At 39.8% G+C, this 18,446-nt stretch overlaps 1 protein-coding gene across 1 annotated transcript in view; it reads left to right on the plus strand.

The window, feature by feature from the left end:
* The window catches only part of cps1 (carbamoyl-phosphate synthase 1, mitochondrial), a 65,366-nt gene extending 47,446 nt beyond the window's left edge, over positions 1-17,920 (plus strand). The window contains exons 30-38 of the mRNA XM_078261656.1: positions 1,974-2,081; positions 2,326-2,415; positions 2,782-2,952; positions 12,149-12,223; positions 12,351-12,449; positions 14,611-14,670; positions 14,865-14,977; positions 16,346-16,475; positions 16,588-17,920. Coding sequence (XP_078117782.1) covers positions 1,974-2,081; positions 2,326-2,415; positions 2,782-2,952; positions 12,149-12,223; positions 12,351-12,449; positions 14,611-14,670; positions 14,865-14,977; positions 16,346-16,475; positions 16,588-16,698 — 957 coding nt within the window. The 3' untranslated portion in view covers positions 16,699-17,920. The remainder of the gene's footprint in view (positions 1-1,973; positions 2,082-2,325; positions 2,416-2,781; positions 2,953-12,148; positions 12,224-12,350; positions 12,450-14,610; positions 14,671-14,864; positions 14,978-16,345; positions 16,476-16,587) is intronic.
* The last annotated feature ends 526 nt before the right edge of the window (positions 17,921-18,446 follow it).

Here is an 18,446-nt window from a genome sequence, read left to right on the forward strand (position 1 = left end):
GCTGCTTGTAAATGTTTCCATACGCGCAGTAATGTCAATGCAGCCTATTTCGTTGGACATTTAAGCAGCCAAACTTTAAACCAAACTAGACATTTTACCTCTGAAATAAGCTGTTTCTCGAACATCTCTCTAGACACACTTACAAATGAAGCTGTCTGTCCGACAGCAGCTGTTGTTCACATTTTAGACAACATAAATAATATTTCTTTGTTGGTTGTGTATTATTTCACCCACCCGCTATTAATCATGTTAATTTATATTATCCGACCGGCCCGATCCGTAATGTTAGATTAATCACGGATATTACTCTATTATCACTCGCTCCCCTTTTCTCTCTTTCTTTCCTCCTCTTGCTCTTGCTTTGTTTACATGCCACGGGTAAAAAGACTTCCGCAGAGGAAACATCCGTGTATCATCGATTATAACTCCTCAGAGGCCCTCGCTCCTCGATGTGCATTTTAGGAATTGAACGTCCTTCAACATGGCACACTGAGAATGATTTCCGGGTCACAAGCCCGAGGATTGAGGAGGTTTAAATTTGGTAAATGAGAAAGGGCTTCAGTTTAACACGTGAATGTACGAGCATGATTTTGTGACGTCAAACTAGTACAGCAGCCAATCATGGTCCAGTATGCAACTTACACATGCCACATGTGATGTTGAAACGTGAAACCTCCAGTGGACATACATTTTTCATTGAAGTAGGAGACATCTTGTGTCCAGCAGTGAAATTAACAATATTTGAATATTCATAGATTCTGGTTATTTCAATGAGTTTATTTTTAAGACATTTTAACAAGGTTATTGCTTTTTTTGTGTGAAGAAACTATATCATACCGTAATGATTATTCAAAACAAAGTCATCTGATTTTACTTCTTTTCACACATACTATTATTATTACTAATATAAAGATGCACACAATCTGGTTCTCTTTTTCTGTGGGGTGTTGAAAGGCATTCTGGGAAAATGTAGAACCTCTCAGAGGGATCATTCCTGTACGTTAACAGTCCCTTAACCATGAGCTGGTTTTGAAAACTTATATAACTGTATAATTGTTCGCATTGTAAGTTGCATTAGGCAACGGAGCCACCTAAGTACTTGTCCTGAACGCCCGGTCTGTTTTCTATTGTTTAGGCTGTGGGAGTCATTTCAAGGGTGTTAGTTAGAACGTGGGCAATCCAATTGTATAATAGATTTTCTCTCTCTACTTTCCCTGAATACAGCCCCTTCCTTATCTTCAGTATCACATTAACAAGCTGTCCATTCATTGAATACCAAACAGGCCTTAGTGTGTGTGTGTGTGTGTGTGTGTCAGAGATAATATGTATTAATTACAGGCTCTATCTGAAGAGTGCTAATGAATGCTGTGGTTAGCAGCAGTTTAAATGAGCTAATGACATGGCAGCTCATTTACAGACACACACACTCGCACAGCGTTGCTTGGTGATACAAATCTCCTTTCCTGTGGGTGAAGAGTTGGAAGTTATTCTTTTGACACTGCACATCTGTGTACATTGTTTCCTACGTAGTCCATCAAGAAATATAGTCCGTTTGTCCCGAGCAGACTTTTAATCTGACCTGATTGAATTTATTAATTTCCTCCAAATGCACAACTCAACACTCACTGTTTTTGAACTGGCACACTATATGTTGACACATAGTACATTTTTGTGTACTATTTTGCACTGTGACATACAGTGCAAAAGTGTTATAAACACATAAAGCCTGAAGGCCTTCTGCCTCTAAGTCTGAAAAATGTTCATCAGAGAATGGAGGATGTGAAAGTTGAGTTCAAACAACTTTATTTATCCCTAAAGGGCAATTCAATTTTGTAGTCAACCAGTCACATAAAAAAAAAAAAACCGACAAGAATAAACACCATCGCAATCATTCAATCAACCAACATGTCAGTAGCTATGACCTACATGCAAATGCTGCAAGTGAGACATAATCACTGTGTGTCTGTGTCCAGGTGCTGGTCCATGCCATAACGGAGCATGTGGAAGATGCGGGGGTACACTCAGGAGATGCCACTCTAATGCTACCAACCCAAACTATTAGCCAGGGGGCGCTAGAAAAGGTAAGTTAAGCCTCAGCATTCACACTCAAACCATATCAATTATACTATAATTTTATTTTAATGACCCAATTGATATTCAATCGGAAATCAGTAGTTTCTCTCATATGTTGTGTGCATGTAAACCACAAAGTACAGCCAAAAAAAAATGCTCTCCATTTGTGCATTTAGCGATATTATGGGATAAAACTGGTCAAGACAGCCTTACAAATGTTGTATCTGTGTGTTCTTTTTTCATTGCTTTCAGGTTAAGATTTCCACCCGGAAAATTGCGCAAGCATTTGAAATTTCGGGGCCCTTTAACACTCAATTTCTGGTTAAAGGCAATGATGTTATGGTAGGTAATAACTCTCGAGGTATGACTAAATGATAGATCGACATTTTCACACCTAGATGCAGCAAATGCAATTTACACCCAAATTGAAATCACCTTGTGTTCAGAATAATTTGCAAAGGTGGATGGATTTCATGATCAATGATGTTGCCTTCAGTTTTGAAGTTCCAGCTACAGCACACAAACAGGAAATATGCATGTACTCACTCTGGCCAAGATGTTTATGCTTTGTGAATTTACATATTTGCACTGAGTGTGTTTATTTTTTGATTAGCCTTAGCCAATTTGTGCACTGATCTATCTAGTCTGCAAAAAATGGGTGTCTTTTTGCTTTTTGGAAATTACTGTTTGTGTTGTGTACCCTTTTAGGTGATAGAGTGTAATCTGCGGGCATCACGCTCCTTCCCTTTTGTATCAAAAACAATCGGTGTGGACTTTATCAATGTGGCAACAAAAGTAATGGTGGGAGAGCCTTTGGATGAGGCCAGCCTGCCCTCGCTGGAGAGCCCCATCATCCCTATAGACTACGTAGGCATCAAGGTAAGTAGAGAAACTGAAATAACTGTGCACAGAGATTGAATGGATGGATGTATGGATACATAAATAAATAAGAAGTTGATAGCATTATAAGTAAGTAAGGACTTCTGACTCATGGCTTAAACACAAACATCCTATACAATGGGCTGCCCTTTGAAATGCACCAGTGTAAGCAGGGCTTTGATGCAGAGATAATAATCTTGATGGGCCTTTTTCACAGAAGACTTTTTGACATGTCACAGTAGTCCAAAAGTACAAAAGGGTTACTTTTCCTTTTATTTAGTCTTCATTGTCCAAAGCACTGGTATAAATAATAAAGTGAATGATGGCTGAATTCCATTTACAGTGGGGCTCGAAAGTTTGGGCACCCCTGGTAATTTGTATTAATGTGCATAAAGAAGCCAAGAAAAGATGGAAAAATCTCCAAAAGGCATCAAATGACAGATTATAATATGTCAAAAAAAAAGTTAGATTTTATTTCCATCATTTACACTTTCAAAATAACAGAAAACAAAAAATGGCATCTGCAAAAGTTTGGGCACCCTGCAGAGTTAATACCTTGTACTGCCCCCTTTGGCAAGTATCACAGCTTGTAAACGCTTTTTGTAGCCAGCCAAGAGTCTTTCAATTCTTGTTGGAGGTATCTTCGCCCATTCTTCCTTACAAAAGTCTTCCAGTTCTTTGAGATTTCTGGGCTGTCTGTCACGCACTGCTCTTTTAAGGTCTATCCATAGATTTTCAATTATGTTGAGGTCAGGAGACTGTGAAGGCCATGGCAAAACCTTCAGTTTACGCCTCTTGATGTAATCCAACGTGGATTTTGAGGTGTGTTTAGGATCATTATCCATTTGTAGAAGCCATCCTCTCTTTAACTTCAGCTTTTTCACAGATGGCATCAAGTTAGCATCCAAAATTTGCTGAAATTTTATTTAATCCATTTTTCCTTCTACTCGTGAAATGTTCCCTGTGCCACTGGCTGCAATACAACCTCAAAGCATGATTGATCCACCCCCATGTTTAACAGTTGGACAGAGGTTCTTTTCATTAAATTCTGTGCCCTTTCTTCTCCAAATGTGCCTTTGCACATTCCGGCCAAAAAGTTCTATTTTAACCTCATCGGTCCACAGAACTTGTTTCCACAATGCATCAGGCTTGTCTATATGTTCATTTGCAAACTTTAAACACTGATTTTTGTGGTGAGGACGTAGAAGAGGTTTTCTTCTGATGACTCTTCCATTTGTTCAAGTATCTCTTTATAGTGGAATGGTGTACCACAACTCCAGTGTCTGCCAGATCTTTCTGGATGGATTGTGCAGTCAAACGTGGGTTTTGACTTGCTTTTCTCACAATTCTGTGAGCTGTTCTGTCTGATATTTTTCTTGGTCTTCCAGATCTTGCTTTAACTTCCACTGTTCCTGATGACTGCCATTTCTTAATTACATTCCGAACAGAGGATATTGGCATCTGAAAACGCTTTGCTATCTTCTTATAGCCTTCTCCTGCTTTGTGAGCGTCAACTATTTTCAGTTTCAGTTTCTAGACAACTGCTTAGAAGAACCCATGGTGCTGATTGTTGGGGCAAGGTCAGATGAGTCTGGGCATTTAAAACCTTTGAGATTGACATCACCTGGTCTTTCCAGATGATGATTGAGAACAATCCATGACACTGTCAGGTCTCAGCTTTCCAAAGAGGGCGGTGCATGCTATAAACTCTGCAGGGTGCCCAAACTTTTGCAGACGCCATTTTTTGTTTTCTGTTATTTTGAAAGTGTAAATGATGGAAATAAAATTTGACATATTATAAGAATGTCTAATCTGTCATTTGATGCCTTTTGGAGATTTTTACATCTTTTCTTGGCTTCTTTATGCACATTAATAAAAATTTTTTACCAGGGGTGCCCAAACTTTCGAGTCCCACTGTAGGTGCTTCAGTTTGAGGGTCTTGGTATTGTGCATGCTAGCTCATTGTCACACTGTCAAGTCTTACTGGTACATGGAGCCATTATTAATGTTATTGGTAACACCTGTGCTTTTCTTACTATGAAGTCTACTGAGAAAAGGGCCTATTCTCTTGCCCAAACTACTATCTGTGCCACGTTTAGCAACAAGAACTTAGAGTGAATCAGCACTATGTCAGACAGGGCTATTAGACTAAGCTTTTCTATTATGTTAAAGGGGTGATAGAATGCAAAACCGATTTTACCTTGTCATAGTTGAATAACGACAGTTCGGTGGGTAAATAGGACATACATAGAAGCTCAAAATCCCATTGATACCCCTTTACTATGAAAATCTCATATTTTGAAACTGCCGCTGAAAACGGGCAAATCTCAACAAAGCTGGAAGCTGACGTCAGCATCCCAACTCCCCCAACATTTGCATAGGCTACACCACTGACCTGAGGTCAGCTTAGTCTTCTGAATCTAGCTAGGTCATGCAGATCTCCAGAGGTCCGCTATTGAATTACTACATTTTTATTATTATTTTTTTATGCGAGAAATCAACTATGTAGAGGTCAAATATGGGCCGTTTTACGAAAATGTATGGCTAATTGCAAATTTTGTCCGACTGTGTGTTGGGAGTTCAGCGGCCGGTGCTGCCTGTGTTGCTGCCTCGCCGCCCGGCCCACCTTCCTTCACAGACCCTGGCCTGCTGGGAGGTAGATGGAGCTCCGTCACGGCTAACAGCCCACGGTACTCCATACCCACGCAAAGTCACCATTTTTGGGTTAATGGACTACCAAATGCCGCTGCCCTGACAGAGCTCCAGGGCCTGCAGCTCCCCTCTTCCTGCTAAACGGTGTGTGTGAGTGAGAGCGCGGTCAGCGAGCTTGTTACGCCAGCAATCTCTTACCACAGGTTCCAGTTAATCTTATAATGGATATGTGTGTTATTTAAACAAACAATCGGGGAAATAAACGCCTCTTGTCTGCGAGTCTCATTGATAAAGCCTGCGGCTGGATGGAGCTCTATCAATGAGAGCTAGCTAGCCTCCTCTTAGACCTCTGAAACGAAACCCCTAATGTTCACACAAATGCATTAAATTGAAATCGGACACCATTGTTAGCTTTATAAGACCTTGGGGTGGATGTTATATAAGTGGCGTGACGAAATTCAAACTGTAAATATACTAGTTGTGCTGAAATTGAAGCTAACTAGCCGTGATCTGTACACATAGCTAGGCCTGAAGGGACAGTAGCAGCTAGCTAGCTAGCTAACGAAACTCCTAATGTTCACAAAAATGCATTAAATTGAAATCGGACACCATTGTTAGCTTTATAAGACCTTGGGGTAGCTGTTATATAAGTGGCGTGACAAAATTCAAACTGTAAATATACGAAAGTTATGCTGGCAGCCAGCCAGCTCCGGAGCTCCGTGGAGCCCCGAGCCCCGGTCGTCCAGTAACCGGGAAACGGTGACTTTCACTGGGTATGGAGTTTGCCGCTTTCTCGTCAGACTGTGCAGCTCCTGAAGTCTGACACGTCTTACCAAATTTGCAATTAGCCATCAATTTTCGTAAAACAGCCCATATTTGAGCTTTATATAGTTGATTTCTCGCATAAAAAAGTCTCAGAAGTGAATTTAGTAGACAAACAATGTATAACTTTGCAGTGTCTGAAATATGAGACCTGCTGTCTAGTATACAATGGATGTGTATGTGGTTCGCTCAAACCAATCAGCACGCAGCTCATCTAAATATTCATGAGCATACCATATTTGGAAGAAAAGCTCTTTCAAATAGAGCCATATTCACAGGGTAGTTAAGGACCCATAAAATAGCATTTGAGCAATATTCAGCCAAACCAATGTTACATACCCTATTAGGAGACCTTAAGGAACAGTGTGAAATACCCCATAAAATCATTCTGTCACCCCTTTAAAACATTTGTTTCAGGCTTCAAGAAGGGATTAGTTTTGATTGTGTTAAAGAAAAAAAACAACTGGCTCAAGTGTGAAAGCTCTTTAATGATATATGTGGAAAGACTTGTGATTTATACGGTCCAAAATAAATCACTCTGCCTTTTAAGCGCCTGCTTTTTCTTTTTAGCCTTCTAGTTTATTTACTGATCTTGAACATGGACATTCTATCAAGATCAAATTCCTCCATAAGGAAAATGCCTCTATAGTGTTGTCCCAGCCACACGAGTGTACGAGTAAGGTCTAAAATCTGTGCAAACATTTCCCTGTGCTGCATAGCCTGTTGCCTGTTTCTGGACAAAAGACAACAAGGGCCCTATTTTATTGATCTAAGCGCACGGCGTGAAGCGCATGGTGCTGGTGCGTTTAGGGCATGTCCAAATCCACTTTTAGTTTGACGGTGGAAAAAAGGGTCTGGGCGCATGGTTCAAAAGGGTTGTACTAAGTGTCTTAATTAATTCATAGGTGTGTTTTGGGAGTAAACCAATCATAGTGTCATCTCCCATTCCCTTTAAAAGCCAGGCGTGTTTGTACCTTGGCACATTGCTATTATGATGGTGGATTTGCACCATAATATTTTTATTTGTAATCTTTTGCATGTTTGTGTGCTGCTGCGCTTCCCTGTGCGTGTGTAACAAGCGTAGTGTGCACGCGCTGTGCATAATCCTAGGCACATTTTATTAATTTGCTGTTAAAATAACAATGAAATGCTGCACTATTGACTTTAGACCAGGTTTTTGTTGGTCAATGGCGCGATCACGTTCCACTGCCTCAAGATAGCAATACGCCAAGAATTCACCTGAACACACCTCCATGTAAGACCAGCACGCCCATGGGCGCAAAGATGGACGCAGGTGCATTTGCTATTTAAACAACACGGGCGCTGGATGGGAAATTGACAACTATGTTGGTCTTAAACTAGCAAAGACACTTGTGTCAGGCTTTGCGCTGCGCCGGGTGCAAGATAAGGCCCCAAGTCTTGAATGTAGAAAGTAACACTGGGGCCCCGTTTATGGTTGGGCTTACGGGTCAAGCAGGTTTTACTTTTCGCCTTACATTTTTATACATCCTGTGATGACAAAGGATTTTTAATGATATACAATGTGTTTCAAAGGGTTTTTACATACCGATGGATAAAGTAATTTTCTCTCAAATAGCGAGTTTAAAGGTAATAACTACTTAACTACTTTTAAAATGTTTCTTACAAGTCCTAATAACCATGTCTCCGAGCTTCTTACAGCCTGATGTATTATGTATGGTCGGAAAATGACTTCCCATGTAAAGAGCCTTACATGTACTGTATGATATCTTAATAGATATTGCCGGTCCCGCTAGTACAGCTTCCATTGGATCACATAACAAAGACAGCAATTACTGCTCTACCTAGGCATGATGGTGGGGGGGGGCGTAAGTTCTTTCTGGGAGGCTTACTTCTTAGATTGGGTATGAGAGAGTTTACGTGTCGCCAGCTGTTCCAAAGCTATTTTTTAAAGTAATTTCTCCCTCTAATTACAACAGAGCTGTTGTAACAATGGCGGTAGTTTGGAGCCAATCACGCAGGTATAATCCCCCACTCTTCCTCACCACCTAAAGTTTTCAATTTATAGTCTGCACAGTGGTGAGGAATATTAATCAGAGCTCTGAATACTCAAGGCACCAGGCTTAAAAGACTTCCAGAGTTTACTTGGAGTCTATGATACAGACTTTACACAAATACAGGCCTTGCTGGAAACCCTGCCACAATTTATGACAATTGTTTAAAAAAAGTAGTTCTAGTTTCTTTCTTCCTGAACACATTTTTGCTGCCTCAACATCAAGCCCCCCCTGTAAACACACTGTGATGTCTGAAACCATTATCGAGCCTTAGTTGCCTGAAGTGTGTGACATTAGCCTATATCCACACTGTCGTCACTGTATCGTCATCACAAGGCACAAGTCATTGCCATCCAGAGAGACCATCTTCATTTATCTGTCTCATTTCCTCTCATCCTGTTGCTCTTGTTGTCTTTATTCTCTCTCTGACAGTCCCTAATTTAAGGGCCATGTTTTATTTTCACTAACAAGTCCCCATTGTGTAATTTCTGTCTCTATATACAAACTCATAGGAACAATAAAACTGTTGCATTTATGATACGGAGAGGGAGAGGAGCAAGTGGATTTAGTGGTTTGGTGTCCCCAGTGCACACTTATTGTCTAAAGTAAAATAACTTCCAACTGTTGCATGTGTTGTCCCCTTGAGCGTGGCAAGCAGGACATTATGGTGACTTCTGAAATGGATACATTCTAAGCCCAATTACTCTAAACAAAGGTCATGTTAATACCACATAAGTGTTTTTGACATCTTTTAAACTTTGAGGGATTGGTTGAAGTTGTATCCTTTTTTGTCTGACTTTCAAACAGCTACTGTACAGTGGGGATGTTAATGGTGAAGTCACCCACTTTAGCCACTTTAAATGGTTTTCTGAACAAAAAGACATTTTAAAACTATTCTCTATCCCAATTGTAACTCTTTATCCACAAATAAAACATTAAAACACTACTGTCACAACAACTACTAACTATACTAGCATCAGAACTACTTCTCTGACAGTTGAATCCAGGCATTACACCCTAGCTCGATGGTGTTTTAAGTCTCCAATGTCGCCTTCCAGGCAGCTAACCTAACCTTAACCCTAAACATAACCATTGCCGCGCTGCCTGGAAGGCGATGTTGGGGGCTTAAAACACCAAACACCTACACCCTAACAACCACCTAGAATCACCAAAGCAACAACACCAACTTCCTTAGCATCAACACTTAAACCTAGCACCACCTAGGAATGCTAATGCACCACCCCATGTACCCTAGCACCCACTTGCAACACCTTAGCAATACCAAAAGAACCTACCTGAGGCACCCTAGCAACTACCTAGTAACCACGCATATCTATCTTCTAGCTATTTACAGCTCACCCTGGAATTCACACCAGAAATACTACCAAACACCTAGTATTGACCATCTAGAAACCTACCAGTAATCGCCCAGCAATGCCTTAGTCATGACCTATGAAAGCCCTACCAAACCCCTGGTAATGCCCTACAATACCAACCATTTAGCTCTCCTTAGCACACCGATTCCAATTGAGTTTTCAGAAAATTTAGCCTTTCTAGTTGTTTTGTTAGCATATCAAAATATCCGTCATCAGTAAACATGTGGAAATTGTTTTTCACAAATCTGTAAGTACAAATGTAGTTGTTAATTTTCCATTCAGCTGTAAAGATAAAGACATTTACACAGGTGCCACTTCGGCGTCTAACAAGGCCCATAGTGAGCAACAATGCTATGTGGAAATGTGTTACTTTATTCATTTACTTCAGCTGGTACCCCAAGATAATATTGTTCATGTTGTGGAGCTTCACATTCTGTCTCTCAGGAGTGAGCAGTCGGTGTGGTATAGAGCGATGGGGAAGCAGTGTTTGTGTGTGTGCTGGTAGGATGCTGTGGTTACATAGCCTTGGTTATTATGTGACAGTCACATACATTCTGTCCCAGGGACACACCATTATAACTGAGACCCTGAGGTTTTCATTATTCTGTTCATGAAAGCTTGTGTACAGTTTCTCATTTTCAGACAATTTAAATCTGTCTTTCTAACAGCTATTGTTAATGGTTAGTTTTTCACTTGCTTCATAGTTTTAAGTGTTTGCTGTTGATTTGGTTCTACAGTTGGTATGGTGGGTAAAATGGCCCTTTCTTTATTGGAATTATGTACAAATCCACTGTTCTGGCCCACAAGTAAATGTCTTTGTGGCACACATTTTCTGTATTTCACAAATTCTGCTCTTTTTATTGTAGTTTTGTGTCTCTTTTATTATTATTATTAAAAGTTTGCTCTCACTGTTATTCCCTCTCTGTATGTGTTTCTCTCCCTCCATTTCATTTTCTTTCTTGGTTACATTCTGCCATTTTATCTATGCATACTTCACTCTCTCTGACTCCTTGAACAAAGCCATGATAAGCGATGCTGGTTCCTTGTCTGCATTCACTTCTCTTCGTCCCTTCTTACATTAGTATGCTAACATTACATTCAGCTGATTAGATAGCCTGCTTCAAGGATGACTCCCTCCCTCCCCCTAGTGGCCCTTGCCTCTACGTGTGTGTGTGTGTGTGTGTACCACACAACGCTACACCACCTCTCTCTCTTCAAGGTAATGAGGGTTGTCTGCTTTTAAATGGAGAAATAAGAATGGCCTCCCACTTGGTGCCCCACTATTCTTAATTTGTCTGTAATACAATAACGAGAAACTACTGTCTTCGGCTCTTGTTCCTACACTACCCTTTCAATCACTCTCCTCCCCATCTCCTCTTTTAAAATGTATAATTTTATCTTTTCCTTTCCCTCTTTTCGTTTTATTCTCTTCCCCAATTCCATTCTTTTCATCTTCCTTTAATTGTGAAGTTTATCTCTCCTGTCTTAACATTAATTCATTTTGTTCCCTCCTTTTATTCCATCTTTTCTTCTCTAAGGTCTTCTCATTTACCCTCGTCACTTGTCATTTAGTCTTCTCTTCCTCTCCTGTCCTTTCTGTCTTTTTTCCTGTTCTCTTTTCTCCTCCACACCCTCTTTCCTCTTCTGGCTCACCCTGCTGTTGCTCTATCACTCAGGCCACCTACTTCTTCTCAGTGTGGAGACAGCATGTCAAACAGGCTGTTAAAGCGACCCGTTGCCTACAGTTTGAGAAGCCTCCTTTCTTACCACATTTTCCCTTTACTCCTTCACCAGCAGTTATAGCACTAATCGCTTTAACTGTTTTACCATACCTCTCCCCTCTTTTCTCTGATGTGCCCCTAACGTTTCATAGTTGAAGCAAAAGTGGTGGTTTGCATGAGACAAAAATGTTAAATAGTATTTTAGTTTGTATTCATCATTAAACAGACATTAATTGCCATAAGCATATTATGCAACAGCCACAGGCTCATTTTACTTTAAATGGACTGCAATATTCTTTTCAACTCTAATTGGCAGCAGTGTAAATACCTTAAATTATTCCAGTGGGCTGATGCCATTTATGTGGGGAATTATTCCCTATTGACTGCCACCTTTGTAATAGTTTTTTTTTAATCATGGTTAATTAACAGGAATGTGTATTTAAGCAACAGTCATAGCCAATGGTTACTGTCATTAGAACTGACTTTTTGGTAAAGGGATTCAACTGACCGAATGACATCTGGTTACAGCTAAAAAAGGAGATTTACAAAGAAAAAAAGCATGTTGAAACAAATCTCTCCCTTCTTTCTCCAGGCACCCATGTTCTCCTGGCCACGGCTGAGGGATGCAGACCCTGTGCTTCGCTGTGAGATGGCCTCCACTGGAGAAGTAAGCCCCTTTGAGACGCACACAACCCATAGACTGTAAAAAATACATATTTATTTTCAATACATAAGTCTTTTTTTTTGTCACATTAGTTACTCACGTGTGCTTCAATTGTTGTTTTTGATTGCAGGTAGCTTGTTTTGGACCAAACATTTATTCAGCCTTCCTGAAGGCTATGCTCTCCACAGGCTTTAAGCTACCGCAGAAGGGCATCTTGATTGGGATTCAGGTAAGACGACAGCCATCTGGAAGTCTTTGCCTCCTGTTTGTGTTTCCTTTTGGTGGCTCCTGCCCACAAGACACCAAATACAAAGGGCTTTCTGAACAGGTGGTATAAGTCTTTTAGGCTATCAGCTTCTTACAATGCCAACTTGGCACTCCCTAGTTTGTTTCACACTTAATCACACCTTAAATCATGCAACGCTAACAACTCTCATGCAACTAAAAGACAACAGCACTCAAGTGGCATTGTGTGTGTGAATGACCCAGAGAGGTTGAAATACCTATCAGTGAGCAGAAATGGTGATGCCCCTCAGATGAGTAAATCTGATGGTGTTATACCACAATGAATAAGAGATACTACCCAAACATAAAACTCAATAAGTATCCAAACAAACAATAATCCTCACTATAAAAGATCCCACAGTGATGAGAAACATCTCACAAAAATGACTTAACTAGCTAAGTGCTGAACAAAAAGTGTTGATCTCATCAGCTAAGTGCAATAACCATTTCTGGATAAACTTGCCGCAGAAACCTCTCTCAATCCTTTTTTAAATCCTTAGCTGCAGAGCACTGTACTTTTTAATGACACCACCTCACATGGGTTGTGGTAATTAAGTCGTGCTGCCACCCTAGGTTGCCAAACTGCGAGTCTGACTAATGCAGCGTTAACAAAACTCTCACAACACTAGCTGTATAATTGGTGCTCTTGGGGAACAGGTCCACATACCTGGGGTCACATATGCACAAACAAGGCTGACAAGCAGCAACACTTTACACACAGATGTTATTTACCTCCAATAGTTTTGAGAAAGTTTGTAGTAGGAGGATTAAAACAGTCTTGCATTCATTTTGCAATTTTGGGACGCAATCGTCAATATTTTTATATTAACAATGGATTAGATGCCAACAGTGATGTGAAAGGGGGAAACTCAGAGAATTATTGGTCGACTGCAGTCCCCCTCAGCTCAAAAGTGCTTTTCTTAGTCTTTCAGCTAATTATTTGGGTTCAGTCTCACCACTTTCATCAACCTCATTTCCAGCAGCAACAATGAGCTGCTCACTGCGCTGCACCAAACTGCAGATGGGCAAAGTTAGCAACTTGCTGGTGGAACATTTAGCAGCTAAAGAGACAGATATTTCCCAAAAGAGCTCGTAGAAAGTAACAAAAAAAACAGCTAAAAGGAGTGTGAATATCGGACTTGCATTTGTTAGGTAACCAGAAACACGACTCCAAACGAATGCTACAGTTTTAAATTAGCAACTGTTTGCCAACAAGTTAACCGTATCAACTTAAAACGTAATTAGTCAGTTTTGTTTTTCGGTTGGTTTCAACTGCCCTATTACGCCCCAGCCCCTAACTGGCCGAACAAATCTGTTAATGCAGGTATTTCGTGCAACACACATTGGTTGCATCATTTGACAGAAGTTAATTTATGCTCATATCACACACTTAATACATCATACCGACGTGATATAACACAGACATAGTAAGGTAGGCTGCAGAATATACAAAGAATATCATATCATTTCACAGTGGCTTTGGTGAGACAGTAGTAATTTTAGCAAGCCTATTGTTTACTTAGCTGAAGGGCACCCAGTTTGAGCATAATGAGTTGCAAATCAGCAGCAAAAACTCACAAAGGAGTTTTCAGCACTTTCAGTATGTTTGGTGGAATTTATTAAGTGGGTCATTTTGAAGTTGATGTCTAACAACATAAATGCATTACAAAATTATATTTTTTTTATTATTTCTTTACATCCTGTGTTGGTTGTGTGACAAATATAAAACATGTGTATGTGCAAATGTATCATAGTTTAATTATGTATGTTTTTATAGACAGTCAATCATTGAAAAAGCTGCTCCATAGCACTCCATATTGCTCATACTCTGTTTGGGAACCTGTTGATAAGATTTACTAGATATACAGTATGTATGGCAAGTAAAGGGGTATGACCATTGCACAAAATGACTACTGGTTTGAAAAGGGGACCAAGAAATGAGGGGACATTTAAAACTAAAAAGACAAACCGTACGTGATGGACTTTTTCCTCCTACAATTCCTACTACCATTTTGGATAAACAGAGAAAAACAACATGAAAAACACTTCTTTCTTCTGTGTTTCTAATCCTGCTTTTTGTTTCTTTCTGCTTCGCTCCTATCCAGCATTCGTTCCGACCCAATTTCCTGGCTACAGCCCATCAGCTGAAAGAGGAAGGATTCAAGGTGAGTGTTGAAAGCGTGTATGTCTCAAACACTACGGACCAGACTTCTCATTGAAAATCAGATTTTCAACTCTTGTTGATGGAGTTTCCTGCTTCTTTTGCTTCTCCTCTTATTAAAAGATTTACATTAATCCCCTCAATATTGTTTATGACATTCTGTATATGATGTAATGTTGCCTTATTTCTGTCCTCTAGCTCTATGCTACTGAAGCCACTTCTGCCTGGCTGTGGGCCAATGATGTGCCTGCCACTCCAGTTGCCTGGCCCTCTGATAAGGGAGGAGACAGCAGTTTGCCCAGTATTAAGAGGTTGGGAAATACTTTTGAACAATAAATTTATGTTTTAATGCTTTTGACACATTCAAGGAAACATGGAAAACAAACCCAGCTAATGTGAAACTCTGAGGGTAAGCCAAGCTTATGGTTTCCTGAGGCAGTGCTTAATACATAAATTGTAAAAACTGCCTTAAGATCTAAGGGCATAGCCCCTTCATTATCTCTGTCATATGCTGATGAGAACAAAGAAGATGAAGCAGACGTCCAAAGTGCATTAGCCAGAATTAGGGCTTGAATAGGAATGATGAGGAAAGTCTTGTCAGAGAAATGTCAAGTCAAGTTTGTGGAAATGAGAAAAGTAGCTGAAGCATCTTGGTTTGCATTTGCACATGGCCACCAATAAAGCAAACATATACCTTATACTTTTATCATTCAAACTAATTTTAGTTGATTGCACTTAAAGTGAAGCTAACATTTTTTGTTCTAGCAACATAGAATAATTGTAGCAGGCTGACCATTTTCAGGTAATGATTCCACAAACAAGTTGTGATCCTGCTACAATGAAGCTGTCTGGACCATATGTTTGGGAATTAGCTTGTGAATAAGAGGATGTAAAGGGGATTTAATAGGTCTAGACCAAAACAACACACAGACAGATACACATAGGGCTGGCAGGCATCAGCTGTGTGCGAGGTTGCATAGAGGCCAACTGTTTATAGAAAGGAACATGACCTTTGTTGTTACTGTTGTCTGTCCTCCATATTTTCTTTTAGAATTCAGCCCTCATTCAATGCTGTCTGTCAAAGGCCTTCAAATGAAAAAAGCAACACAGCCAGGGCTTGTGTGTGTGTGTGTGTGTGTGTGTGTGTGTGTGTGTGTGTGTGTGTGTGTGTGTGTGCGTGCGTGCGTGCGTGAGTGACAGAAAGAGAGAGATGCTATAAGTATTATATTCAAGAGGTAAACTCAATTATTTCAACCACTGCTAAAATAGGGGGTAATATTAGGTTAATTATCCTATATGCATTTTTCTTCTTTTTTTTGTTAAGTAATGTGAAATATCTGATTTTCTTCATCAGTCACTAGTTGCTCGGTGTCATCTGGGCAGGTCGCATACAATCAGCTTGTCTAAGCTATTTTGACGGAACCAGTTAACAGTTTTATAGAAGGGCATCAGTGCGAGCCATTGGGGCACAATTGTGTGGACTACAGAAGCAAATCAATGCGCTGAAAGTGGCTAACAGCTGCAAATGGCTGCAGAGTTAGGTGTTGATTTTCAAGGGGATCAACAATACAAACTCTAATTACAGGAAACTGTTTGATTCAACTGTATTATCACAAATATTGCATAGTGTGCAATATGACGTTTGTTTAATTATGTTGTCTCCGACACTGTTTTTATAGACTCATCAGCGAGGGTCATATTGACCTGGTGGTCAACCTGCCCAATAACAACACTCGTCAGCTGAAGGATAACTTCCTCATCCGTAGAATGGCTGTCGACCACGGTGTTCCCCTCATCACTAATCATCAGGTCAGTAAATGTCACACTACTAGTGACTGGGGAAAACTTACATTTACATACATATGTCTGTCTCTCTCACTTGATGTGCTTCAGCTTAATGTTTTTTTTCTGCGTATATTAGGTGGTGAAGCTGTTTGCAGAGGCTATTCACCATGCAGGTGACCTTGACACTACCAGCCTCTTCCACTACCGGCAGAAAGAAAGGCAACGAGTGGCTGACCAGCAGGGCTAATGGAAGCTTCCTTCCATTTCCTTTGGTTTCCTTTGTAAAACAGCAGCATTAATTGGGAGGAAATGTTCATAATACGGTTTTCAAAAATTCCTTCTTTTTAACTATCCCATGGGGTCAAGAGTTATTTTAGTACTAGGAATTTCAATCTGTCAGGAGTTTTCTAGACCAAAACACAATAATTAAACAATGTTGATGCATCCTAACAATTTGGTACCACTGTTTAATAAGGGGTTCATCAGTTGTAACTAATGATTCTCTGGTAAAATCTCTGGTTGGTGTTTATCCTCCAGCATGCTTGTAAATGTTAATAATTAAGAAAGGGTTCTTACGGTAATTCAAGTCTGGCATTGTAAATATTAGTAAGCTCTGAAGAAAATGGATTGTGGACCAGATGCTCTGCAGATTTTTCCTACAAGGTCAGAGGTCAAACAGACCCTTCAGGAAACCTGAACAACTTAGTTTTTTTTTTTTATTGCTAAACGACAGTGGTCACAACTGCAGCCACATGAGTAAAGCTCTAACTACAGTCTGCATTACCAACAGTCACCTGAGCTAAACAGTTCACATCACCTGCAAAACTCATTCCAAGCAGCACAACTCTTCACACGTCTCAAAACAGGCTCAGAGCAGCCAAGCACTATGAACAATCCTCACTGAGACAACACACACCACTCGGAACGTCACTCAGAGCACACTGAGTAAAAACACTAGCATCAAACACCAATACAGAAATAAGAAACTTTTCATCTTTACAGTTTCACACTAACACTAACTTCACACTAATCAGTCGTTTCTTTAAAGAAAAGAGTGATTCTAATTTTATTTTGTCTGTTGTAATTTATGTAATTACTGGGGAAAAAAAGTTACAAACTAGGTACTTGATAACAAAGAACATTGGATGTCCTGGCTTGCCATGCACCTGCATCATCTATAAATACAAATGAATGTAGTGTTTGCATTGCTTCCACCCCCATTACTTTCTGAAAAAAGTGTGCACTTTTACAGTAGGAAAGGTAGTGTTTTTCATGTTTTTATAACTGTGTATGTAACCTCAGACGTCTTACTGACATATTGGTATATTTGCTCTTTTACCTGTTCACTGTTTCTCTCTAACAGTACAGTGTATAACTGTTTCATTCTTATTTGGTGTTTCTTTATTTCCAAAAAAAAAAATCTCTGAGCTTTCCATATATATATATATATATATATATATATATATATATATATATATATATATATATATATATATATATATATATATATATATATATATATATATATAGAGAGAGAGAGAGAGAGAGTATGTATTCACTAACAAGTATAAAACAAGACACCTGCTTCAGCTTTCAACTGAAATTGCAATCAGCAGTGTTTGAAATGCACCGGGCTGAAATCCATTCTGTTTTGAATGTGTGGTTAACAGTTTTGACAGCAGTGTGTTAGCATTTGAACAACATGCTGTAAATCCACAGTGTTGTACAGATTGTGGTTAAAGCTATGGGATAAGTGTGTAGAGTTTTGAAAACTGTGTTCAAGCAGTGAAAAACAAACTAGAGTCCGGTCCACATGAACTGCCACTGTGCAGACTGTAGTTAGTTGTGCACATGTAGCTCCAGTTGTGCCTGCTGTCGTTTAGCAATCACAAAAAAACTGTAGAGACAAAAAAAGTGTCATATTGGAGGAGGATTAACACCAGCCAAAGTAAAGTTTCATAACCTGTTCCATAAACGTTCCTATTAATGGCTTAT

The sequence above is a fragment of the Sander vitreus genome, chromosome 11, assembly GCF_031162955.1.
Source record: "Sander vitreus isolate 19-12246 chromosome 11, sanVit1, whole genome shotgun sequence".
Classification (NCBI taxonomy): Eukaryota; Metazoa; Chordata; class Actinopteri; order Perciformes; family Percidae; genus Sander; species Sander vitreus.